This window comes from Pimephales promelas, chromosome 6 (assembly GCF_988280905.1).
Source record: "Pimephales promelas chromosome 6, fPimPro1.hap1.1, whole genome shotgun sequence".
Classification (NCBI taxonomy): domain Eukaryota; kingdom Metazoa; phylum Chordata; class Actinopteri; order Cypriniformes; family Leuciscidae; genus Pimephales; species Pimephales promelas.
The window spans coordinates 499,698-523,006 of NC_142774.1; the positions used below are offsets into that span (position 1 = coordinate 499,698).

Genomic DNA, 23,309 nt, shown 5'->3' on the forward strand with positions numbered 1-23,309 from the left:
TTTGAGCGCTCCTGGATTTCCGTTAAATCTTTGCAAAAATTCAAATAATAACAGTCATTTTAACGGCTCCCTGAGTGCAACGGCTCGCTGAGCGCGAGTGAACCGATAATCTTTACTGATCGTTACCACACGAATGGAGGAACGTAAGAAATATGTAGAAACATAATTTAACAAATTTCTCGCGAAATCGGCTACTAGAGTCACTATTTCGCGGAAACGCGTCAAACAAACGTTATGTTTACCTCAGTAAAGGCATTAGGTGTTGCGTGTTACTTAGAAAAACTAACTCTTGTCGATATATTATCATATAATGTATGATTCTTTAATTTATCTTAACTTGTTACCTGTTCGTCATGTCTGATTTTGTGTTGATAGTCAACCAACATTTATTGATGTTATAATACAATTATTATTTTTAGACAATGAATTAACTCTACATAAAATTAAAAATGTGTTTCGATGCAGTGACTCATAATGAATCCAGTCTATAGTGAATTACTGCAGTATTGTTGTGATGGCTTTATTCAGAGTCTGTTTAGGGAGTTTATGGGCTCTTTAACTGGCCTTATGTGTAATTTAACATTGGTCATTTTTTTCCTGAAAATGAAATAGCTATGGAATTTGATAGTTGGGGCTCTAGAATAATATTAAAAGTTAAAATTTGCAAAGTACCAAGTTGAAAGGGATTGTGTAGCATTAGTTGAGTTCTTACCTATACTGATAATTTCTCTTTTTGCTTTTGTGATCTGTAACTGAAGTGAAAGCCTGATGGAAATCCAATAATACAAACTCATGAAAAACCAAACAGGTGAGATTTATTTATTTTTTTGTCAAACATATTTTTTATTACTGCAGTATAGGCTATCTTTTGGACTTACAGCAGGATACAGGTGATGTAGTATTTCATTTAATAAAATGACACATCAGAAAGCCAACAAAGATATGAAAATATGCATACAGTCAAACCAAAATTTATTCAGACACATTCAACATTTCTCACATTATCAGTTTATTCGCTATAGATTAGAAAATGGTAATAAAATATAACAAGAACTGGTTTTGTCCGTCCTTCTGTTCGACTCTCACACATGAATTATGTTGAATATCTGTTAAATTTAACTACACAATTAGATGATACCAGTTTAGCTCAACCAGTGACCAAGAAATGCTTCATGTTGTTCAGTGTGTGTGTGTAAAAAGAGCATTAGCAATTACAGAAAACACACTTCAGTAAAACATCATCAGCTCAAAGTGGAGGAATAATAATTGTTATAAATCTTACTGGTCATCACTGAAGAATATTTGGGTATAATATGTCACAGTTTACTATATTTTCTTTCCTGACTTACACAAATGAACTAAAGTGTCCTGATCACACTAGAGAAAAAAAATGATATCTGCTGTCTGAATAATTTTTGGCTGAATAATTTTACTGTATATATTCAGTAATCTGAGTCTCATTGTAGAATCAGTGCAGCAGGAAGTAGGAGAGCAGAGAACAGGAAGCTGTGGGTGACGCTCGTAGCGCCGTTAGACGGGGACCTCTGGGTGTCGCTCTTCTCAGCACCCTTATACAGGGACCTATAGGTGTCGCTCTTCTCAGCACCCTCATACAGGGATCTATAGGTGTCGCTCTTCTTAGCACCCTCATACAGGGACCTATAGGTGTCGCTCTTCTTAGCACCCTCATACAGGGACCTATAGGTGTCACCCTTATGTGTGACGCTTAGGTTGAGACCCTTATCAGTGTTACACAGGTTCCCCTCACAACACGAGAGGTCCTGAATAAATGAACATTTTAGGAGACCACAAACAGATTTAGTGATACAGCCTTTTAAAAGCATTGACTGGCCACTGTTGGTCACTGGTGAAAAGAGAGAAAGCAAAGGTTTAGTCAGACTGAGTTGGTATCCAAAGTTTAAAACGTTTAAAAATAAGTAAGGGATGCACCGATATGAAAACTTTGGCTGATACCGATAATTAATAATGTCTCACCGGTTGCGGTGATGCAGCTGTCTTCAGTCCCGGAGCAGCTCACGGTGTTCGAGCAGCTCTGTCCATCACAGTAATGACACCTCCTTCCGTTGGGAGCGCTAATTCTGGGATCTGCCGGAGGAAAACTTTCATCATCTCAACAAATATAACATCTAATGATCTATTTATCTAATTATCTAACAATTCTACAGTCATGTCACACCCTCCATGTAACACTTCTTGAGTCCAAAGTTTTCATATGCGTTTTTTCATATTCGTCATCCTAAATATTCGTCCGATGCGTATTAATGAAAAAAATCGCAAAACAAAATGGAGTCTTCAAGCATTGAGAATCATAGTTATCCATAATAAAGGCTAGATGTATCACGGCGGAGTCTCTGTCGTCATCACTGGCGGCCATCTTGTCACAGGCAAGCTTTCTGGTGGGCTCTTCCTGGTATAAGATGAGTGATCAGCAGGAACAAATACTCTTACCTCGCTGAAATCTTGACGGATTTACAAACGATTTGGTTTCTTACAAACTTTATTAACGCGGCTATAATTATTGATACACTTGTTATTCATTATTATGCAGTGTCATAACCACATGGAAATGAGCAAGTTATGGAAATTTAAAAAGTACATGCACCATGTACTTTTTAAATTTGTACCAAGTACAGCGAGCTGACTGTGGCAAGATGGCGCCAGTGTGGACGAGACATCTAGCCTTTATTGTGGATATCTATAGTGAGAATGATGTTATGTTCCTCTCTCTTCTTAAACAGAGAAAAGGAATGGGGAAATATTGAGTCCATCCAATCCTGAGGTTGCATAGAGATGAAGGAGTTCGATCTTTACCGAATGGATGAACATCAGAAGGTATGTGGAAAGGAACATAATATAATTTGTAAAAAATGTCTCACAAAATCGTCCAAATGAGTCTCAAACGCCGAAATGTCAATCAAATAGTTTAACAATGTCACTGTTACCTCAGGAAAGGCATTTTGTGTTTAGCGTTTTGTTTTTCCGCAACGTATTGACAGGGTTTTTTTGTCATTCGTTCGCTTGCACGTTGGCTAAAAATTCTTGCTACGGATGCGGGAAAACGATAAAAATAAATTATCTGCTCCGTATTTTTTAATGACAAACGAAAGTTTCGTTGGCAGTGTGTAAACGTGATGGACACAACGTGAGGTCGTATTCATTTTTTAACGAGCGAATGTCTCGGACTCGGTGTGCGGAAGACGGTCAGGGAAGGACAGTACCTGGAGCGTCCTCGGCGTTACAGAAGTCAGTGCCGCAGCAGGAAAAGGACGTCTTTTTTAAGCCCAAGTTGATGGATCCATTCTGACAGTCATCAATACATTCCTTTTTCTTTATTTTCAAACTCGTTCCACCTAGAAACATCAATGATACCGGAGAGAGTAGTTAATGCAGTGTTTGGATGGGAAATGAGTTTATGAACATTTCACATTAGAAAGAAGCAGTGAGAGTCTTTCTGATAATGTGTCATATAATAACAGCAAAGCAAAAGTTCATTTTCACTGCCAATTCTGTGATTGAATTGAATTTCCGCCAGAAAATAAGTTGCCATTTTGTGTTAGTTACATATATTTTAGCACTGGTACATTATATCAGAAGAGAAGACCAAATGTAGCATTTTTCAAATACAAATTGTATTGTTACTTTAACTATCTGAGGGAAAGAATTAAATAGCAGATTGAATTTGTGACAGATAGATAGATTTATTATCATTGTACAACTTTACATACAGCGACATTTTTAGATTTTCAAATTCTCCATCTGTGACACATAAGAGTGAATTTCAGTCCATCACATTGGCCTTACCGATGTCCAGTACGATGGTTGAACTCATGCAGTGTGAGGATCCACTGGGACACATGACCAGTTTGCTGGGACAGTAATTCCCCACGCCGGCGCACTCGTAACACAGGCGAGAGTGCTGATATGAGTCGTGTCTGTGCTCCGCTTGACCGCACGCTCGACCGGTGTCGAACCCCGCCGTGAGAAGAGTGAGGAGGAGGAGGATTGAGGCCTGCAGACCCATCTCTATACACCAGTGAACTACTGTGAAGAAGAAATCACTGGCTGTTTTATGGCTGACAAGAAGGGGCGGGGCTTCAGCAGAACTCCCCCGATTAACCGTGTCATAATTAAACTAGTTGATAGGTTATGAACTAGGAACTTAGGTTTGTCAGTTAATGGAAAAGTGAAGCTAAATAAGGAAATGCCAACAGTTGTACAATTTATAACAAAGGATTTGCCACAGGAAAATGAATCTTTAACTACAAACTGTCAACATCATAATAGTTTATGCTTTAGGATTGAACAAGAATGGTGTATTTCCACTCTAGTGTAGAGATGCTCCCTCAGTGTAAAAAAATAAAATGTTAAGGAAGTCAGGAAAATGATATATATACTAAACCCTCTGTAAATATAGAATTTAGTCAATGAAATCTACAGACGCAAATAGTCTAAAAGATACAGGTCAAAGTGTACAGAGGATGTTTTTGTAAAAGTGTGTTTTCTGATCTCAGCATTGGCCGACGCATGAAAGCCCAGTTGTGGCTGTAGCGTCTGACCTGAAACTGTGTGTGGATGTGGTTGTGTGGGATGGTGAGTGTCGGAAAACACACCATGCTTCTCGTAAAGTGTCTCGAGCTAACCTCAAACATTTCCAACATTGTTATCCAGTTTAAAAATGAGCATCTAAAAGTCAAAAAGACGTGCAACTTTTGTTGGACGAGTTGTTTTGTAATTTTTCTAAAGCAATTAATGCACATTAGATAAATGACACTGGATTTATTTGTACAGTAAATTACAGATACCTAAAAAAGATGTATTTATAACCGGCATGCGTGCACGAGTTGTGTCTCGTTGTTTGTTTGAGTGGTTTTTGCACACCTGATCCTTCTCTCAGGTCTGTGCTCTTGTTCATGTTGAATTGTAGTCGCCTTATATTTGCCAGTTTATGAGTTTGTGTTGATTTGTGAGGAGATGCACATGCGTGGTCTTGTGAAACGGGGTTTCTGTGTTACTGGAGCGGCGGTCACACACAGGTCCCGTGGCCAGTTATTCAGGAATTTGACCTAATGCATAAAATATTTTTTCTTTTGGAATTAAAAACAAAAAATAATTACAAATATTTTATTTTTAAAGACACAATAGAAACCTGTACCTGTAATACTGCATATGATGATAACACATCCCTGATAGCGGGTAACACACGGTCCCAGTAACCGAGAGGAAACTATACGACGTTATGTGGATTTCTCACACCAAGTTTCCATCTCTGTCAGGTTATGTGTGGTGTAGATGTGGCATGTGTGTGTGTGTGTGCCGTACTGGGAACTAATTCTCTGTTTATTTGACATTTTATAACCTCTGATAATTTGTTTTTTGCGTTTACTTCTATGATCAGGAATCTGTGATATGTTCATTCTCTTGAATCTGTCTCGTTTCCAACACTAATAATCATCATAACTGTTCATTGATCATTAGAGTGATTTCTGAAGGGTCATGTGACTCATGATGAAGGATATAGACCATTTCACAAGATGTAAACAACACTGGTCCAGAAGCACTTCCTGTTTCAGTTTGTAACTGTTTTCTTTATTTCACATCTTAAAGATGTTTGTTTAACTTTTTGATTCAGTTTTAAATGTTCTGTTGGTTGTATTTTATCCCAGCTTTTATGTAGTGTTAAAAAACTGAAACAGGAAGTGCTTCTGGACCAGTGTTGTTTACATCTTGTGAAATGGTCTATAAATGACACTTTACTGTATATTCACACAGAGAACAGCTGATTTTACTGTATTATTAATCAAATAACTGTTTTCATCACCGACCTCAAGCTCTTCAAAGCTGCCGTGTGTGTGTCAGTCGTCGGAGGTTATTGATGTTTAAGAACTCATGTCTGTCTCGAACAGAGGTCAGAGGTCGGGAGTGTGTTCTCCAGGAGAAGTGTGTAAAACTCTTTATTCTCAGCAGTATTTAAACAGTAAAAGTGTGATATAAAAGCAAGAATCCCTTCAGCCAATCACAGACGAGCTGGGCGGAGTCACGTCTGTTTGATCTGAAGGAAGCAGAGGCCGAGGTGATCCACTCCCGCACTGCACACACACACACACACCATAACATGAGTCACACTGATACACAAACTCAAACACGACTGTGTGTGTGTGTGTGTGTGTGTGTGTGTGTGTACCTCCTGGCTCCAGGCAGGATGACGATGCTCAGGCAGTTTCTCTCCAGCGCCCGATACACTTTCCCCACTCTCCCGTCCAGCTTCTTCATCTGGCGCTCCAGCACCGCCTCCTGGAGGTCACATGACTCCTGCGGGTCACATGACACTTTCAGCTCGTCACTAGCAGGAACAGCAGAGGCGTTTCCGCTTGACTGACAGCTGTCACTCACCTCACACTCCTCCCCCTGCTCTGGGCTGGTTTCCGTAGTAACGGGGTGTGTGTGTGTCCATGAGGTCATGTGGGGCGGAGTCAGAGCGTGACAGACTGACAGCTTCCTGTTGCGGATCTGAAGGGCGACGCCCACTGAGGCCTGAGCGCTGTCAGCACACGCGAACTCTACACACACACACACACAAGGACTCTCTCACTGTAATCAGCACTGGTTAAAGCAGGATGATGTTGATACACTCGATCTGGATAATATACGCACTGATGAGGGCGTGTCTGGGGCGTTTCCCAGCATGCTCCGCGGCGCTGCTGATCTGCTGAACGGGGCCGAACTGTGTGAAGGTCTGGAGCTGGTCGTCATGGCGACGGGGTTTAGTGGACAGGTTACACACGTAGATCATGTGACCGTTGAGAGGGTCGTCCTGACGCTCAGAGACGCGCTGGTCCAGATCCAGACAGAGCTCGTGTACGGGCCGCCGGACCTGCCCAACACAGCAGAACCTCAGAACTGAGTGTGTGTGTGTGTGTGTGTGTGTGTGTGTGAGTGTGTGTGTGAGTGTGTGTGAGTGTGAGTGTGTGTGTGTGTGAGTGTGTGTAACCTTGATAGTGCAGCCGTTGATCTGGTGTCCATTCAGAAGTTGTAGCGCGAGCTGAGCTCCTTCGAGATGCTCAAACACCACCTCAGCATCAACCTACACACACACACACACACACACACACACACACACACACGCAGAGGGAGAGACTGGCAACTACTTTCAGTGATCGTTTGAGTGTGTGTTACCCCATGTGTGTGTGTGTGTGTGTTACCCCGTGTGTGTGTGTGTGTTACCCCATGTGTGTGTGTGTGTGTTACCCCGTGTGTGTGTGTGTGTGTGTTACCCCGTGTGTGTGTGTTACCCCGTGTGTGTGTGTGTGTGTTACCCCGTGTGTGTGTGTGTGTTACCCCATGTGTGTGTGTGTGTGTTACCCCGTGTGTGTGTGTGTGTTACCCCATGTGTGTGTGTGTGTGTTACCCCGTGTGTGTGTGTGTGTGTTACCCCGTGTGTGTGTGTTACCCCGTGTGTGTGTGTTACCCCGTGTGTGTGTGTGTGTGTTACCCCGTGTGTGTGTGTTACCCCGTGTGTGTGTGTGTGTGTTACCCCGTGTGTGTGTGTTACCCCGTGTGTGTGTTGCAGCAGGCGTATGGTCCGCAGGCGTCCGCAGTGCTTCAGGAGTGTGTGTACGTCTCTCTCTGTGCTGTCGGCGGGCAGTGGGCCGACATATAACACACACATCTGCCTCAGACCCTCACACACCTGGAACACACTCACGTCAGCGTCATACAGTCGAGTGTGTGTGTGTGTGTGTGTGTGTGTGTGTGTACCTGCTCCAGGTGCTCCTGTCGTCCCGCCGCTGTCGTTTGATTCAGTGTGTTGCTGAATGATGATAACCGAAGCACACTGAGCGAGTACAACTGAACCAGCCGTCTGAACACACACACCACCTACACACACACACACAGAGATACAGATGAATACACACCACCTATACACACACACACTCTCTAACACACACAAACTCAGACAGTGAGACAGAGATCTCACACACACACCTCTCGGTCACTGGAGCACTGCTGTCTCCTGCACTGATTGGCCGCTGAGCCGCTGGTCTCCATAGCTCCGCCCAGGAACACTGCTGATTGGCCGGAGCCGTAGAGGGCGTGGCCGAAGCGGAGAGAGCTGATTGGACAGAGAGAGCGTCAGAAGGGAACGTCTTCAGAGAGTCAGCGTCAGATATAGAGTCGAGTACCTGAAGCGATGATCAGACGAGACCTGCTGATCCGAGACATCGACCTCAGGAACATCCCACAGGTCATCCAGATGACCCTCAACCACCTGACAGACAGAGAGAGACCATCACTGAGACTCAGAGAGAGAGAACGAGAGAGAGACCATCACTGAGACTCAGAGAGAGAGAGAGACCATCACTGAGACTCAGAGAGAGAGAGACCATCACTGAGACTCAGAGAGAGAGAGAGAGACAATCAGTGAGACTCAACATGAGAGAGAGAGAGACAATCAGTGAGACTCAGAGAGAGAGAGAGAGACAATCAGTGAGACTGGACTCGACAAGAGAGAGAGAGAGAGAGAGGATAAAGAAGTGATGAACTGTTTGAGCAGACACCTCCTCCAGCAAGACCCCCAGCTGTTCCCCAGTGCAGACCACAGGAAGTGGAGGAGGCCCACCATTATCCCACTGGCCCACGATAAAACCAGTACTGCCCCAGTGGACATACCTCTCAGAGTCACAGTCAACATGTCCAGACAAATCAGCAGAAACATCCATTTATTACATTATTGCCAAAAGTCAGATTTGATGTTTTGACCGGGGTCAGTGTGTGTGTGTGTGTGTGTGTGTGTGTGTGTGTTCTACTCACCTCTCGGGGTCCCTTCCTGATGAAGTGTTGAGCCAGATGAAGAGCGGCCAGAGCATCCTCACAGGGGTCGTGACCTCTGCGGTTCTCCGACTGGATCTCCCGGCTGCACACACACACACACACACACACACACACTGAGCCGTGTGTGTTCAGACTCACTCCAGGATGACTTGAGTTTGGATCTGTGTGTGTGTGTGTGTGTGTGTGTGTGTGTGTGTGTGTTCAGACTCACTCCAGGATGACCTGAGCCAGGATCTTGAGTTTGAACCTGCGGCCGAAGTCTTGCCGGTACAGCAGAGACGTGTCGATGACGTGAGGATGGATCATCTGCAGAAACACACACACACACACACACACACACCTGAACCCCTGTGCGAGTGTGTTCACTGACTCTGATGTGTAGTGTGTAGTGTGTACGTGTAAGGCGCGCAGGTCTGCGTCCAGAGAGTGTCCGACCAGCACGGCGTCACACGGCAGAATCTGCAGGAGCTTCTCCTGAACATCTGACAGAACCGTGGAGACCGGCGCCAGGGCCCGGTGAGTGATGCCGGAGAACCTAACACACACACACACACACACTCTCTGAACAAACTATTGTGATGTCATTCTTCAAAGTTTGAGAGTGTGTTTGTGTGTGTGTACCTGGTGCAGTAGTCGATGATGGGGTTTGGTGGTTTGACGAGCTCATCCAGCACACAGTGTCCAGCTTCATCCACCAGCGCCACACGCGTGACCTCTAACCCCACACACGTCAGACACTGAAACACACACACAAGCGTGACCTCTAACCCCACACACACACACACAATAGCGCAGACACGCACCATCTCACAGTCCAGGCCGAACAGCGGACTCCCGTCGGTCACACACCCGTCGCTCTCGGTGCTCACGAACCCCTCACAGCCCCGCCCACCTGCACGGCATCATGGGAACAGGAGAGCCGGTGAGTGTGCGTCAGTCGTACATCTCGTGTGTGTGTGTGTGTGTGTGTCTCACCCTTCGAAGGGAAGTTGTGTTTGATCATTTCCTGCTGGGTCAACAGGAAGTTGCTCAGCCCCGTAACGCTCGAACCGAAGCGGCGAATCACAGGATGCCACATCAGAGCAGCTGCACGACACACCGCAGGTCATGTGACCGCATTCATCAGCGAATCACAGATCAGAGAGAAACTAACGACTCACCTGGCAGTGGCGCGTGCGCATCTACTGCGACCTCACTGCTGAGGAGGTCAGAGGTCAGCGGGTCACATGACGAGGGCGTCAGAGTCCATCTCTGAGAAACACAAACACATCCGCACTCGTCATTACCATCAGACTGAAGATTAACGCTTACGATCTCCCACAAGAGCCGGTGATGATGTCACAGCAATATCTGCATACTCAACTGTGATTGGCTACTCTCACAGATGTTCTCCATTTAGCAACTCCCATCAAACCCTTTACACACGTGTGTGTGTGTGTGTGTGTGTGTGTGTGTGTGTGTGTGTGTGTGTGTGTGTGTGTGTGTGTGTGTGTGTGTGTGTGTGTGTGTGTGTGACTCACTGAGCTGTATCTGCTGAGGTGTGTGTGTGTGTGTGTGTGTGTGTGTGTGTGTGTGTGTGTGTGACTCACTGAGCTGTATCTGCTGAGGTGTGTGTGTGTGTGTGTGTGTGTGTGTGTGTGTGTGTGTGTGTGTGACTCACTGAGCTGTATCTGCTGAGGTGTGTGTGTGTGTGTGTGTGTGTGTGTGTGTGTGTGTGTGTGTGTGTGACTCACTGAGCTGTATCTGCTGAGGTGTGTGTGTGTGTGTGTGTGTGTGTGTGTGTGACTCACTGAGCTGTATCTGCTGAGGTGTGTGTGTGTGTGTGTGTGTGTGTGTGTGTGTGTGACTCACTGAGCTGTATCTGCTGAGGTGTGTGTGTGTGTGTGTGTGTGTGTGTGTGTGTGTGTGTGACTCACTGAGCTGTATCTGCTGAGGTGTGTGTGTGTGTGTGTGTGTGTGTGTGTGTGTGACTCACTGAGCTGTATCTGCTGAGGTGTGTGTGTGTGTGTGTGTGTGTGTGTGTGACTCACTGAGCTGTATCTGCTGAGGTGTGTGTGTGTGTGTGTGTGTGTGTGTGTGTGTGTGTGTGTGACTCACTGAGCTGTATCTGCTGAGGTGTGTGTGTGTGTGTGTGTGTGTGTGTGTGTGTGTGTGACTCACTGAGCTGTATCTGCTGAGGTGTGTGTGTGTGTGTGTGTGTGTGTGTGTGTGTGTGTGACTCACTGAGCTGTATCTGCTGAGGTGTGTGAAGTGACTGAAGTATCTGTAGAAGTGACTCTGCGTCAGTCCGTCCAGGATCATCACACTCACGCGGGACACACGCGCATCATCACTGACGCTGAACCAGCTGAACACACAAACACACAGTCACCTGCCAATCACAATCGTGTGTGTGTGTGTGTGTGTGTGTGTGTGTGTGTGTACCTGGGCTTCTTCACACTGTGAGAGCGTCTGAGTGTGACATACTTGATCAGATCACACACATCCTTCACCGTCAGCACATCCTAAACACACACACACACACACACACACACACACACAGTGTTAATGAATAAACCAACACAACACTGGCTCTATGAACTCCACGCTGAGGCTTCTGGGACAGGTGTTGACAGGACCACTGATGAATCAAACCTGTGGGATTTGCTGTAGTTTCAGTCTCTTCTGACACGAGTGTGAGATCAGGCTGTCCTCTGCCTTCCTCTTACAGCTCGAGGATGAGGATGAGGAAGATGAAGACTGTGGATCAGCCGGTGTTTCGATCTTCATCTCTTCTGTCGCAATAATCCACTGATGATGATGATGATGAGAAATACTCTTCTACAGCTCATCTTCATTGACAAAACAGTCTGATCAACACGCGATTATATTAACGGATAACTAAAACACACAGTGTTTAATTTAAAACGCCATGACGTCATTCTGTACTAAATACAATGATATAACAATGTAAATACATGACGGAGACAGCACGTGTGTTGACTCGACTGATCTATGGCTCTGACATCGATTAAGATCCACTGATCTTTGTGCGACTGCTTCCGCTTTCGACCAATCACAGGCTCCGCTGAGAACACGTGTCACAACAGCGAGCATGCGAAACCGGAAGTGCAGCACAACAACGGAAATGTGCGGGTAATTCAAAACTGCGCGAGTGTTTTCAGGGTTTTAATTTGAGCTGTGACGATTAACTCTAATCATGTTTGAGATGTTTAACGTTTATTAAGTAATTCAGCAGGTGTGTGTGTGTGTGTGTTTAACGCGAGTGTGCAGAACAACATGTCAACAAAGAGTCTGGCGAAGTAAGAAACACAAACACTAGTACACACACACACATTATATTATTATTATTATAAAACAAACAATGTACATTGATATTAAATGTTATATATAAAATATATAATACTATATATAATATATAATAATAATACTATATATAATACAATAATGTATAATGCGTGTGTGTGTGTCCTCAGAGAGCTGGGTCTGATCCGGAGGCGCAGTCAGTCATCAGGAGCTCATCGCTCTCTCCGCAGTAAGTGTGTGTGTGTGTGTGTGTGTGTGTGTGAGAGAGAGAGAGTGTGAGAGACAGAGTGTGTGTGTGTGTGATAACCCTGTTGTGTGTGTGTGTTCCTCAGAGCAGCGCTTCTCCTTCCTCATCATTATTGACTTTGAGTCGACGTGCTGGAGAGAGAAGAACAGCTTCAGGCCGGAGATCAGTGAGTACACACACTCTTCCACACACACACACTCTTCCACACACACACACTCTGAGTCGTGGGCTCTGTGTTTCTCCTCAGTCGAGTTTCCGGCGGTTCTGCTGAATCTGTGTGACGGATCCGTGGAGTCGGAGTTCCACTCGTTCGTCCAGCCGCAGGAACACCCGCTGCTGTCAGACTTCTGCTCGCAGCTCACGGGCATCACACAGGTGTGTGTGTGTGTGTGTGTGTGTGTGACAGAGATAGAGAGTGTGTGTCTGACGTGTGATTGGTTGACAGGATCAGGTGGACTCCGCCCCCCCGCTCCACATCTGCCTGTCCAGGTTCGTGCGCTGGCTGCAGGGCCTCCAGCAGGAGAGGGGCGTGGCCTACGAGACGGACAGCTCTGGCCCCGCCCCCACAGGACACGCCTGTGCTTTCGTCACATGGTCAGGTGAGAATCACTCGCTCACGACTCGTGTGTGTGTTGATGTAGGAGGTTCATGTGTAACGTGTGTGTGTGTGTGTGTGTGTGTTGATGTAGACTGGGATCTGGGTGTGTGTTTGCTGTACGAGTGTAAGAGGAAGCAGCTGAGAGTTCCTGAAGCTCTGAAGAGCTGGATCGACCTGCGCGCCACATACAGGGTAACACACACACTTATACCAACACACACACTTACACCAACACACACTTATACATGCACACTTACACTAACACACACACACTCACTTATACACTCTCTCACACACACACACAGCTCTCTGGCACAGGCTAGGTTTGGTTCATGGTCTTCTCCACTGTTTATTGCATGAGATCATTGAATAGAGCAGTACAGTGTGTGTGTGTGTGTGTGTGTGTGTGTCAGCTGTTCTATAACAGGAAGCCCAAGGGTCTGAGAGGAGCTCTGCTGGACCTCGGCATCCAGTTCACCGGCCGAGAGCACTCCGGTACACACACACACACACACACACACACACACACACACAGTAGGATATAGTGTAAATATATGAAGATTGTTAGTTTTTTATTCTATTTGCTCAACAAATTACTTCGGCTCATTTTACAGTCCTCTGACATTTTTTTAGAGCTTCCTTAATCAAGATTATAATCAGTAAATCTGCAGTGGATTCCAGAATCATCTCACACACACACACACACACACACTGTGCGCAGGTCTGGTGGACGCGAGGAACACGGCTCTGCTGGCGTGGAGGATGGTGTGTGACGGCTGTTTCATGACCCTCACCAGGACTCTGCAGCGGGTGAGTGACTCCGCCCCCTGCATGACATCACAGCCAATCAGCAGCCAGCGCTGAGGGTTATTATAGCAGCATCTCTCTCTCTCTCTCAGGCGCCGGTGAAGCCCAGACCTCAGCGGGGGATCATCTGTGCAGCGCCGAGTGTGTGTGACGAGCCGCAGACGAGTGTGTGTCGAGCGCTGGTGTCGCCGGTCACCGTTCTCTCCAGCACAAACACACCGCTGGGAAACCTCCAGAGGACGAGCAACACCGCGCTGACTGGGCTCTCCGACACGACCTACGACCCCGAGACCCCAGACGACTGCTGGAGCGACGGAGTCCTGCTGACCGAAGAGGGGGAGGAGCCTGTTGCTCTGGGGGAGGAGCCTGTTGCTCTAGGGGAGGAGCTTGTTGCTCTGGGGGAGGAGCCTGTTGCTCTAGGGGAGGAGCCTGACGAGAACAGACCCAACGAAACCACATCAGACCGGCTCAAACCCACCGTCTCCACCCGTCTCTTTAAAACACCCAGACCGGTCCCTCACACACTGACACACACACACTCACACACACACACAGACCCGTACGGGCCGCTCTCTCGCTTCTTAGGCCACGCCCCCTTCAGCATTCACAGAGACACATCCCCCAGCGTCCACAAAGCCCAGCCCCCCAGTGTTCCCAGAGACACGCCCCTCGGCGTTCACAGAGCCCCTCCCCTCAGTGGCCACAAAGCCCCTCCTCCCAGCACTCACAAAGCCCCGCCCGCCCTGAGGCCCCGCCCCCCTGGCCCCGCTGCTGCCAGTGTCTGTGGGAAGCGCACGGCTCCTCTGTGTGTGTGTGGCCGCAGGGCCCGGCGCCTGACGGTGGGGAACGGGGGCCCGAACCACGGGCGTGTGTTCTTCTGCTGCCCCGTCACACGCCACCGCTGCGGCTTCTTCCAGTGGGAGTCTGGGCCAATCACGGCCTGCAGATCCACTGCCCTCAGATGAGCAGTCACCACTGGCGTCAGTGTAAAGGGGAGTTCACACACACACACCCTGAAGCCATCCTAGGTGTGTATGACTCTCTTCTCTCAGACGAACACCATCACAACATAAAAGTGTTCTAATGATGCACTTCCATTGACTGTAATTCACTGCCATCATAAAGCTTGGAGGAGCCAGGACATAATATAATTAATAATATACTCAGTTATAATAATATAACTATTAATATACTTAATATACTCGGACTGTGTTCGTCTGAGAGGAGAGCGTCACACACACCCCGGATGGAGTAAAGCATGGGCTGATCTTCATGTTTAAACCAACCCTTGAAGAAACCTGTGAAGAAAACCTTTTGGAAAGAGTTGATGCATATAGAAACACTGATCTGTTGAAGAAACGTCTCCAGTGTGTGTGTGTGTGTGTGTGTGTGTAGTGATGATGTGTTCCAGTTCAGACTCTCTCTATGAATGAAATTCACTACACAGAAGTATTGTTTTTAATATTCACTGCTTTTGTAAATAAGCAGTTCTGTACATTATGATAACACTTTACATGAAGTCTATATCTAATGCATTAAAAATGATTATTGATCATGCCTTGTAATGCACCGGTGTTGTATGATAAAACTGCACACAGTTAATACACAATTGTTATTCTAATATTATATATATAATTCTAATATTAACAAAGATTAATAAGTGCTGTAACAGGTGTATTGTGAGGTCATACATTAATACTAATGAACCTTATTGTTAAGCCGTACCGAATAATCCATTAAAAACATTTTATATATAACATGAATCTGCACATATTACAGTAATGCATTTTAACTTTTGATTACAAATTGCGTAATGCATTGCAACATGTATATTACAAATGCATTGCTAATACATAAATGCTTCAAGTGTTGACCAAAATTTATACAAAAATGTCATTATCTTTTTCATGAACGCGCTCGTGTGATGCGTATGTATGGAACTTCTGGTTTGAAACTGTGCCAAAACGCGTTTCGTAATCAAATGTCCCTTTCGTGGCCCTGTATGACGCGTGCCGAGGAACGCTTGAAGCGCGACTGACACAAACACACACGCGTGTGTCCGAAGCGCGTTTGTACCCTCAGAGTTTCTTCATCAGTTTTTAATCTCAAGGAGATTTGTTTGATAAAGCTAGACATGTCTGACACGCGCAAGAGGACCAGGAAGCGCTTCGGCGGACACGCGCTCAAGAGACACAAGGGTTCCCGCGAGCTGGAGGTGGGAGCGCAGGGGGTGCTCGTCACCTGCAACATGAACGAGCGCAAGTGCACGAGCGAAGCCTACAGCCTCCTCAACGAGTACGCGGACGCGCTCTACGGCCCTGAGCAGGTGAGCAGCATGACGTCAGAGATGTGTTACTGTAGTATAGTGGACTAGAGATGTGTTACAGTAGTGTGTGTGTGTGTGTGTTGTAGTCCACAGACTGCCTCAGTGAGGATGAGGAGGGTGATGAAGACGCCGAGGCTGCGCTGAAGAAGGAAGTGTGTCAGATTCAGTCGTCGATGAAGACGCGTCAGCAGAGGTTCAGCGCGGTCGACAGCGGAGCCAATAACGTCGTGTTCATCCGCACGCATGGTGTCGGTGAGAGTCGGATCAGAGAGTCACGTGATCTCCGCCTGAACAGGTGATAACACACACACACTCTCTCTCCCCCAGACCCAGAGGAGCTGGTTCACCACATCCTGTCGGACCTGCACCGCACCAAGAAGAGGAAGTCCCGCGTGATCCTGCGCATGCTGCCGGTGAGCGGCACGTGCCGCGCGTTCCCGGAGGACATGGAGAAGTTCCTGAGCGGGTATCTGGAGCGCTGGTTCAAGGCGCCGCTGCGGGTCACGTACCAGATCTGCTTCAAAGCCCGCAACAGCAGCCACAGCAAGAGGGACGACGTCATCAAAGCCGTCGCTGGTACGTCCCCTTCATCATCATCATCATCACCGGAGCGTTAGCTGTAGCGTTAGCTTCTGTCTCTGTAACAGGAATGTTTCTCCAGGTTTGGTGGATAAGATGAACCCGCTGCATAAGGTGGACCTGAGCAACCCTGAGCTGAGCATCATCATCGAGATCATCAAGAGCGTGTGCTGCGTCAGCGTCGTGTCCGACTACATGCTCTTCCGCAAGTACAACCTGCAGGAGGTGGCGAAGGAGCCCGCCAATCAGGCGCAAGAACAGGAAGTGGCGAAGGAGCCCACCAATCAGACGCAAGAACAGGAAGTGGCGAAGGAGCCCGCCAATCAGAGTGCAGCCAATCAGACACAGGTGGCGGCAGAGGGCGGCGACGGGGGCAAGGAGGCGGAGCCTGAGTGAATTAGCTGCGCACACGCGGCGTTTTAAAGCAGCGCTACATCGTTTGCGTTTGTTGTTTTGTTTTTTATCAGGATTTCACACTGTAACGTTTGATTTTACTGTAAGTCTGGAACTCTTGTGTTACCGTCAACACACGTCCTCTGGACATATACGAAATAAAGAACTGAAGTCACGTGTTTACCGCTACCAATGTGTGTGTTTAATACGAGCCACTGTACATCTCAGGTGAGCGTGCGGAATATATATGTTATTATATCACGTTCACTACACACAAGTAAACGGGTTTTCAGAGAGCGTTTCTGTGGAAGCGGAAAAAGTCTGAATATAGAAGCGAAATTCTGAGGGGAAAAGCCTAAATTGTGAGATCTAAAATAAGAGATAAAATTAATTCAGAGGAAATAGTCAGAATTGTGAGACTCAGAGATATTTTATTTATTTTTTAAAATCTGAGAATAAAAGCTTCCCTTTATTAGCATCAGATCTCCAGAAACACTCCTGCGTTCATCAGTTCATCATGACTCTTCAGATGAATGTGTGTGTGTGTGTGTGTGTGTGTCGAGGTCTCTGACTGCGGGGTGTCTCTGGGTCAGTGTCGTTGTGTTAAAGGTCACGGCGTTGTGAAACAACAGTGATTAGCCGTGTCGCTCCCTGGAGACGAGGATTAGCATTCACCGCGTGACCTTTCAGCTCGCGGGAGACAAAGGTCACAGCAGGTGAGACGCGCAGGCCAGTCTCAAACACACACACACACACACACACTAATATCAACATGTTTCATCAGGGTAAAGTAACACCTGCAGGAGCATTTACATACGGATGCGAGTCACTGTGTTTAGCTGAATTGAGTTGTCTTTATTGTTTCTTTATTTAAACCAGTGTGTGTGTGTGTGTGTGTGTAAGCCCAGGTCGGGCTCCTACAGTGTGTCAGATGGCGTGTGGCGTGACCTTTCACATCCTCCTCCTTCAGATGGACAGATTTCCAGAAGATCCATCTGTGACACTGAAGTTTAAGCAGAGACACTAACCGGATCTTGATGCATTCTGGGAATGAACTGATGCAAGAGTTGCTAGAAAACATCCAATTAACCGCTGCAGAACATGAATTTGTATTATTTATGAACTCTAAATACTATTTTTGATAACGTGCGATAACAGATCTTCTCTCAAAGTTATGATCAAATTATTCCAGTAGCATAAAATAAAGTTCAAGGTTATCTGGTCTTTAATAATGTTCTCGTTTTTTTTTTTTTTTTTAAATATTGCTCATAAAATATATATTTTTATGTTATTATTAAATTCATCTTTTTATTTATTTATTTAGTCTATTTTTTTATAAATGTTACTAATGGTTTAACGTCACAAAACATTCAAGGGCGTTCGTCCAATAATGTTGAAGAATGAGGGAACGGAAACTTGACAAAGAAACAAGAATGTCTTAAAACTGACAGTTTGAACATTCAGAGAATATTCATTAATGTTAACAAAGCGTTAGTTTCCATAACTCAATGCGAAAATAGTAGAAAATAGGTTAAATAGGCTATAGTTCTAATAGGCTTTCAAATGAAATAGTAGTCTGCAACATAAACGCAACTCAAACAAATGTAATAAAAGTAAATAAACGAAATAAGCTGCACAATAATAGTGAGAAGTATGAAAGTGTGAGTGAGAGGCAGTGACGATGAAGTTGACTGACGTGCTCGTGCCCGTGAGACAGCTTGAGGATCAGCAGCTGCGCGCGACTCCAACTCCTGTCAGGTAAAAACATCATTACTTTAAACTCCTAAAACATTTACTGTCAATATTTGAATCGGATATTTTCATTATTCAATAGGAGGAAGCGTTATTTTATTTCCTGTCTTCCGTCGAATAAACTTTAATGAAGCGCGCGCGCGGACTGATGAGACGGTCACGGAGGAAAATGTTGAACATTATAATGTCGTGTAATAATCGTGAATATTTCTGATGTATCATATCCTCTTCAACTTAACGATTTTTATGATAAAAACAATAATTCACAAAACCTGATTTCTGACGGGAATTATTTATACATTTAATATCAATTAAAACAACGATATTGTGTATTTTGTAATTTAGATTTGTAGTGATGGTACAAAATAAATATAATGAAGAACAAAATAAAACTGTGAGCACTCAATCTACTAGAAAAATATATGAAGAATAACAAACAAAAATAAAGAACCATAATTACAAATAATAAACAAAATAATACAAAACAGTAATAAAATAAATTAAAATTAAAAAAATGACGGAGAGTATAGCAAACAATGACAAAATAAGTTTGTTCTGAAATCTCATTTTTGTATGTTCCTGTGGATTGTTTTAGCAATGATAATTTAATGTAGACCTATACATATTTTATATTTTTTGTTATATTTGATATGATTTTCTCTTGCTCCTCGGGACTCTCCAATGACATCAAAATTGAAAATATTTTTTTTGCACATTTTTCATAACAATAAACAAAATTCTGTACTTTTTTAAATTAACTTTTTAAACTTTAGTCACTTCAGCAATAATCTGGCAAGTGTCGTCTCTAAATAGAGATCAAACAAAGCCTGTCGCTCTAAAGCATTCAAGATTTCCACAGTTTAAGTCGGAAATGTAATTTTTTAGGTGCAACGTATATGCTCAAAAAAGTGAATAAACTGATTATAAATATAATTTAATATAATTATACTATAATTATAAAAAGTGTAAATATAATTTAGTACTATAAAATCGTCTAAAAATACAAAAAAAAACATTATTATAAAACATTATAACTAAAACGTAGTAGGCCTACATTAATTTCATTGAAATAATTTTTTCTTGTTGTTATTTTTTGACTGACATGCAAAGATCATACATAATATGTATTAATTTTTTTATTTTTATTATACTTGGTCTGAACATTCTCCCGCTTCTCAGGAGTCCCAGATGACATCATGAGTTACCGCAGTGATGCGCCTCGGCCGCCAGTGCCGGGTGAAGAGGGCCGTGAGGGCGGGCGCTTCTCCAGCAAGACTGCGTCTGATTGGTCGGAGTCTCCGGCGCTCATACCGCGCCGCTCTGATCTGGGTCTGGGGTTCGAGCCTGAGGGCAGCGCTCCACCGGACGGCCCATACGAGCCCTGGGCCGAGACGCTCCTGACGCTGCTGGACGACCGAGATGGTACTGCGCTGTTCCTGCTCTTCCTGCGCACGCTGGGCTGCGCGGCGCTGCTCGAGTTCTGGTTCGCCTGCTGCGGGTTCCAGAAAGTTCCAGAGTTCGCGACGGGCCGGCGCCTCAAACTGGCCAGAGCCATTTACCGCTGCTACCTGTGCGAGCGCAGCGGCGGCATCGTGTCCCGCAAGATCGCGGCTGAGACCAGAGGCGCCGTGAAAGACGCCATCCAGCAGCTGCAGCTTGACTCAAGCCTGTTTGCGCAGGCGCATGCGCAGGTGCAGGCCGTGCTGCAGGACAGCCTCTTCCCGCTGTTTCTCAGGTCAGACGTGTATCTGAAACACTCTCAGACTGTCCAAACACCAGGAAACCTCAAACCGACACTGCAAGGATGCCAGGCCATGCCCTCGGAAGGGGTGGAGCCTGAGAAAGAGACACACCCTCCTCAAAATCCAGCCAATCAGAAGCGTCTAAATGATCGGCAGTGCAGGTGAGATGCAGTGAGATATGAGATGCAGTGAGTGCAGATGAGATACAGGTGAGATTTAGTGAGATACAGGCAAGACGCAGTGAGATGCAGTGAGATATGAGATGCAGTGAGTGCAGTGAGATACAGGTGAGATGCAGTGAGATATGAGATACAGTGAGATATAGGTAAGACGCAGTGAGATATGAGATGCAGTGAGATATGAGATACAGTGAGATATAGGTAAGACGCAGTGAGATATGAGAGGCAGTGAAATATGAGATGCAGTGAGATACAGGTAAGACGCAGTGAGATGCAGTGAGATATGAGATACAGTGAGATACAGGTAAGACGCAGTGAGATATGAGATGCAGTGAGATATGAGATACAGTGAGATACAGGTAAGACGCAGTGAGATATGAGAGGCAGTGAAATATGAGATGCAGTGAGATACAGGTAAGACGCAGTGAGATGCAGTGAGATATGAGATACAGTGAGATACAGGTAAGACGCAGTGAGATGCAGTGAGATATGAGATACAGTGAGATACAGGTAAGACGCAGTGAGATGCAGTGAGATATGAGATACAGGTAAGATGCAGTGAGATACAGGTAAGATGCAGTGAAATATGAGATGCAGTGAGATACAGGTAAGATGCAGTGAGATGCAGTGAAATATGAGATGCAGTGAGATACAGTGAGATACATGTGAAATACAGTGAGATACAGGTGAGACGAGCTCCATGCAGTCGTCATGTTCACTGACATGTGTTCCCTCTGCAGACAGGAGCATCCCGTGTGTCATCGACACCACAGAACACAAGAAAGAGACCAGAGACACACACACCTGCCACACACACCAGTGAGTGGAGTCATGTATCAATATAACCGATTCAGAAATAAACAAAATGTTTGTATTTTAAGAATGGGATTGTGTTAGTTATATTAGCAGACGTGTGTGATATGTGCTCGTCTTCTCGTGTGTGTAACAGGTGAAGATGACGCCACACACTTTCGCAGCTGAACTGACGAGGCGTTTGCAGGAGCTGCAGACACACACTCAAAACACTCGAGTGCCGAGACACAGAGTGAGTTACCGCCACACAGTGTGTTCACTGCATACCGTATACTGGTCTACAGAACAGGCCTAATTCAGTCAGGAAAGTCCAGTTATCATCACACTGGACATGGAAGGGCAATTTGAGCTCATTGCATTGTGAGATACAGTATCTATGTGCAGTGCATTGTACCAAACGCAGTGTTCACACTACACATACTGCAGGAATAGTGTTGAACACAGCCTGTGCGAGTAATCGCATCACTTCCTGTTCTGACAGGAAGAGGAAACCGATTCCAGTGGCTCCTCGTTGATGGCAGACAGTGACGTTGAGAGGTCAGTGTTCACTGCAGAGTCTGTCTTTACTGCTGATTCTCCTTCACCGCACACGAACTGCTGTGTGTTACAGGTGTGTTACAGTGGTGTATTACTACAGTGGAGACGAGATCCCGTACCGGACGTGTGTGCGGTGTGACCCTGCCGTGACCCTGGGCCGCTTTAAAGCCCTGCTGACGCGCACAGGCCCCTTCAGGTGAGACTCGAGTTACCGGAGCAGCGATCACAGAACTCACGGTCCGATCATTTGCGGTTTTTGAGCCACGGATCCGATCATTTTTTCGGATCACAAAAAAAATAAAATAATAATAATAATAATAAATAATATATATATATATCTATATACACAGTGGGGAGAACAAGTATTTGATACATTGCCGATTTTGCAGGCTTTCCCACTTACAAAGCATGTAGAAGTGTGTAATTTTGATCATAGGTACTCTTCAACTGTGAGTGACGGAATCTAAAACAAAAATCCAGACAAACGTAAAAATCCTCTGGTTCTCGCAGGTTCTTCTTCAAGCGGGCGAGCGGGGAGGTGGCGTGCGGGGCGGTGTACGAGGAGGTGCTGCAGGACGAAGCCGCTCTGCCCGTGTTTGAGGGGACGATCACGGCCCGGGTGGAGAGAGCCGCTGAGCCGGGCCTGATCTGAACACAGACTCCATCAGGTCCAGCCGTCATCGCATGAGGAGTTATTATGAGTTATCATCCGCTCTGCCTTTGAATAAACAGTCGTTCTTGGAAACTCTGTTTGAATTGTTTTTAATCATAGTTTCTTCAGGTATTATAGTGTTATTCAGCGTTTTAAACAATAAAGGGAACGAACCCACATGCTATTTTAGTCAAAACCTTTTTATGTGGTATTCTTAAAGTGTGGATTTGTGTCTCTTATGCTCTTAAACTATGGAGATCTCTAACAGTTGATATTAAAAATGTGTTTTTTAAAACTAAGTGTAAAACATACAGTGACACTTTACGGTTCATTATTAAACTAACATGAACTAGCACATTTATTACACTTTTTATAATCTTTGTTAACGTTAGTTAAATCTATACCGCTGTTCATTGTTTGTTCATGTTAGTTGTAACTGATTTTAACAAGATTTTAATAAAGTATTATTAAATGTTGAAATTAATATTAACTAAGAGTAATAATAATGCTAAAGTTTAGCTCATTCTT

General features: G+C 45.2%; 5 protein-coding genes across 10 annotated transcripts; 3 read left to right on the plus strand and 2 right to left on the minus strand.

Moving 5' to 3' along the window:
* Positions 1 to 793: 793 nt before the first annotated feature.
* On the minus strand, positions 794 to 5,346 carry LOC120466921 (uncharacterized). Its single transcript, XM_039655614.2, has 5 exons — positions 4,900 to 5,346; positions 3,823 to 4,062; positions 3,240 to 3,371; positions 1,996 to 2,106; positions 794 to 1,864 (listed from the first exon to the last, which is right to left on the minus strand). Exons 1-5 carry the CDS (start codon positions 4,931 to 4,933, stop codon positions 1,458 to 1,460), a joined length of 924 nt encoding a protein of 307 aa, XP_039511548.2. The 5' UTR covers positions 4,934 to 5,346; the 3' UTR covers positions 794 to 1,457.
* eri2 (ERI1 exoribonuclease family member 2) lies at positions 2,737 to 15,365 on the plus strand. 2 transcript variants are annotated; one of them, XM_089131880.1, is made up of 9 exons: positions 2,737 to 2,853; positions 12,327 to 12,385; positions 12,489 to 12,569; positions 12,651 to 12,778; positions 12,849 to 13,002; positions 13,093 to 13,193; positions 13,415 to 13,496; positions 13,723 to 13,811; positions 13,901 to 15,365. In XM_089131880.1, the coding sequence occupies exons 1-9, from the start codon at positions 2,840 to 2,842 to the stop codon at positions 14,771 to 14,773; spliced, it is 1,581 nt and encodes a 526-aa protein (XP_088988006.1). In that variant the 5' UTR covers positions 2,737 to 2,839; the 3' UTR covers positions 14,774 to 15,365. The 2 variants fall into 2 exon arrangements, with proteins under 2 accessions (XP_088988006.1, XP_039511546.2); XM_039655612.2 differs by lacking the exon at positions 2,737 to 2,853 and adding an exon at positions 11,929 to 12,152.
* Positions 5,957 to 11,850, minus strand: rexo5 (RNA exonuclease 5). 3 transcript variants are annotated; one of them, XM_089131878.1, is made up of 19 exons: positions 11,485 to 11,848; positions 11,275 to 11,354; positions 11,074 to 11,197; positions 10,011 to 10,101; positions 9,826 to 9,936; positions 9,654 to 9,742; positions 9,472 to 9,587; positions 9,247 to 9,385; positions 9,062 to 9,156; positions 8,830 to 8,932; positions 8,202 to 8,287; positions 8,005 to 8,131; positions 7,777 to 7,896; positions 7,571 to 7,708; positions 7,010 to 7,102; positions 6,673 to 6,892; positions 6,412 to 6,578; positions 6,203 to 6,330; positions 5,957 to 6,107 (listed from the first exon to the last, which is right to left on the minus strand). In XM_089131878.1, the coding sequence occupies exons 1-19, from the start codon at positions 11,617 to 11,619 to the stop codon at positions 6,056 to 6,058; spliced, it is 2,214 nt and encodes a 737-aa protein (XP_088988004.1). In that variant the 5' UTR covers positions 11,620 to 11,848; the 3' UTR covers positions 5,957 to 6,055. The 3 variants fall into 3 exon arrangements, with proteins under 3 accessions (XP_088988004.1, XP_088988002.1, XP_088988005.1); XM_089131876.1 differs by having other exon boundaries at positions 6,203 to 6,578; positions 11,485 to 11,850; XM_089131879.1 differs by lacking the exon at positions 7,571 to 7,708 and having other exon boundaries at positions 11,485 to 11,849.
* Positions 15,366 to 15,789: 424 nt separating the features above from the next.
* thumpd1 (THUMP domain containing 1) lies at positions 15,790 to 17,295 on the plus strand. 2 transcript variants are annotated; one of them, XM_089131883.1, is made up of 5 exons: positions 15,790 to 16,134; positions 16,221 to 16,386; positions 16,462 to 16,710; positions 16,796 to 16,962; positions 17,041 to 17,295. In XM_089131883.1, the coding sequence occupies exons 1-5, from the start codon at positions 15,943 to 15,945 to the stop codon at positions 17,107 to 17,109; spliced, it is 843 nt and encodes a 280-aa protein (XP_088988009.1). In that variant the 5' UTR covers positions 15,790 to 15,942; the 3' UTR covers positions 17,110 to 17,295. The 2 variants fall into 2 exon arrangements, with proteins under 2 accessions (XP_088988009.1, XP_039511551.2); XM_039655617.2 differs by having other exon boundaries at positions 16,796 to 17,295.
* A 150-nt stretch (positions 17,296 to 17,445) lies between these two features.
* Positions 17,446 to 22,985, plus strand: LOC120466743 (uncharacterized). Of its 2 annotated transcripts, none has more exons than XM_089131881.1 (7): positions 17,446 to 18,864; positions 20,038 to 20,761; positions 21,520 to 21,598; positions 21,729 to 21,824; positions 22,074 to 22,129; positions 22,203 to 22,325; positions 22,640 to 22,985. In XM_089131881.1, exons 2-7 carry the CDS (start codon positions 20,055 to 20,057, stop codon positions 22,779 to 22,781), a joined length of 1,203 nt encoding a protein of 400 aa, XP_088988007.1. In that variant the 5' UTR covers positions 17,446 to 18,864; positions 20,038 to 20,054; the 3' UTR covers positions 22,782 to 22,985. The 2 variants fall into 2 exon arrangements, with proteins under 2 accessions (XP_088988007.1, XP_088988008.1); XM_089131882.1 differs by having other exon boundaries at positions 17,446 to 17,822; positions 18,015 to 20,761.
* Positions 22,986 to 23,309: the final 324 nt, after the last annotated feature.

What these genes read in the sequence shown, in the direction of transcription:
- thumpd1 (XM_039655617.2), top strand. Translation starts at nt 15,943, where the DNA reads ATGTCTGACACGCGCAAGAGGACCAGGAAGCGCTTCGGCGGACACGCG. An exon ending in CGCTCTACGGCCCTGAGCAG is followed by an intron (nt 16,135 to 16,220) that starts GTGAGCAGCATG and finishes TGTGTGTTGTAG; the next exon opens with TCCACAGACTGCCTCAGTGA. An exon ending in CGTCATCAAAGCCGTCGCTG is followed by an intron (nt 16,711 to 16,795) that starts GTACGTCCCCTT and finishes ATGTTTCTCCAG; the next exon opens with GTTTGGTGGATAAGATGAAC.
- eri2 (XM_039655612.2), top strand. Translation starts at nt 12,130, where the DNA reads ATGTCAACAAAGAGTCTGGCGAA. An exon ending in TCAACAAAGAGTCTGGCGAA is followed by an intron (nt 12,153 to 12,326) that starts GTAAGAAACACA and finishes GTGTGTCCTCAG; the next exon opens with AGAGCTGGGTCTGATCCGGA. An exon ending in AGCTCATCGCTCTCTCCGCA is followed by an intron (nt 12,386 to 12,488) that starts GTAAGTGTGTGT and finishes TGTGTTCCTCAG; the next exon opens with AGCAGCGCTTCTCCTTCCTC.
- LOC120466743 (XM_089131881.1), top strand. Translation starts at nt 20,055, where the DNA reads ATGAGTTACCGCAGTGATGCGCCTCGGCCGCCAGTGCCGGGTGAAGAG. An exon ending in GCAGACAGTGACGTTGAGAG is followed by an intron (nt 22,130 to 22,202) that starts GTCAGTGTTCAC and finishes TGTGTGTTACAG; the next exon opens with GTGTGTTACAGTGGTGTATT. An exon ending in ACGCGCACAGGCCCCTTCAG is followed by an intron (nt 22,326 to 22,639) that starts GTGAGACTCGAG and finishes TGGTTCTCGCAG; the next exon opens with GTTCTTCTTCAAGCGGGCGA.
- LOC120466921 (XM_039655614.2), bottom strand. Translation starts at nt 4,933, where the DNA reads ATGAACAAGAGCACAGACCTGAGAGAAGGATCAG. An exon ending in TAACGCCGAGGACGCTCCAG is followed by an intron (nt 2,107 to 3,239) that starts GTACTGTCCTTC and finishes TTCCTCCGGCAG; the next exon opens with ATCCCAGAATTAGCGCTCCC. An exon ending in CAGCTGCATCACCGCAACCG is followed by an intron (nt 1,865 to 1,995) that starts GTGAGACATTAT and finishes TCTTTTCACCAG; the next exon opens with TGACCAACAGTGGCCAGTCA.
- rexo5 (XM_089131876.1), bottom strand. Translation starts at nt 11,619, where the DNA reads ATGAAGATCGAAACACCGGCTGATCCACAGTCTTCATCTTCCTCATCC. An exon ending in TGCGCACGCGCCACTGCCAG is followed by an intron (nt 9,937 to 10,010) that starts GTGAGTCGTTAG and finishes TGTGTCGTGCAG; the next exon opens with CTGCTCTGATGTGGCATCCT. An exon ending in ATCATCGACTACTGCACCAG is followed by an intron (nt 9,386 to 9,471) that starts GTACACACACAC and finishes TGTGTGTGTTAG; the next exon opens with GTTCTCCGGCATCACTCACC.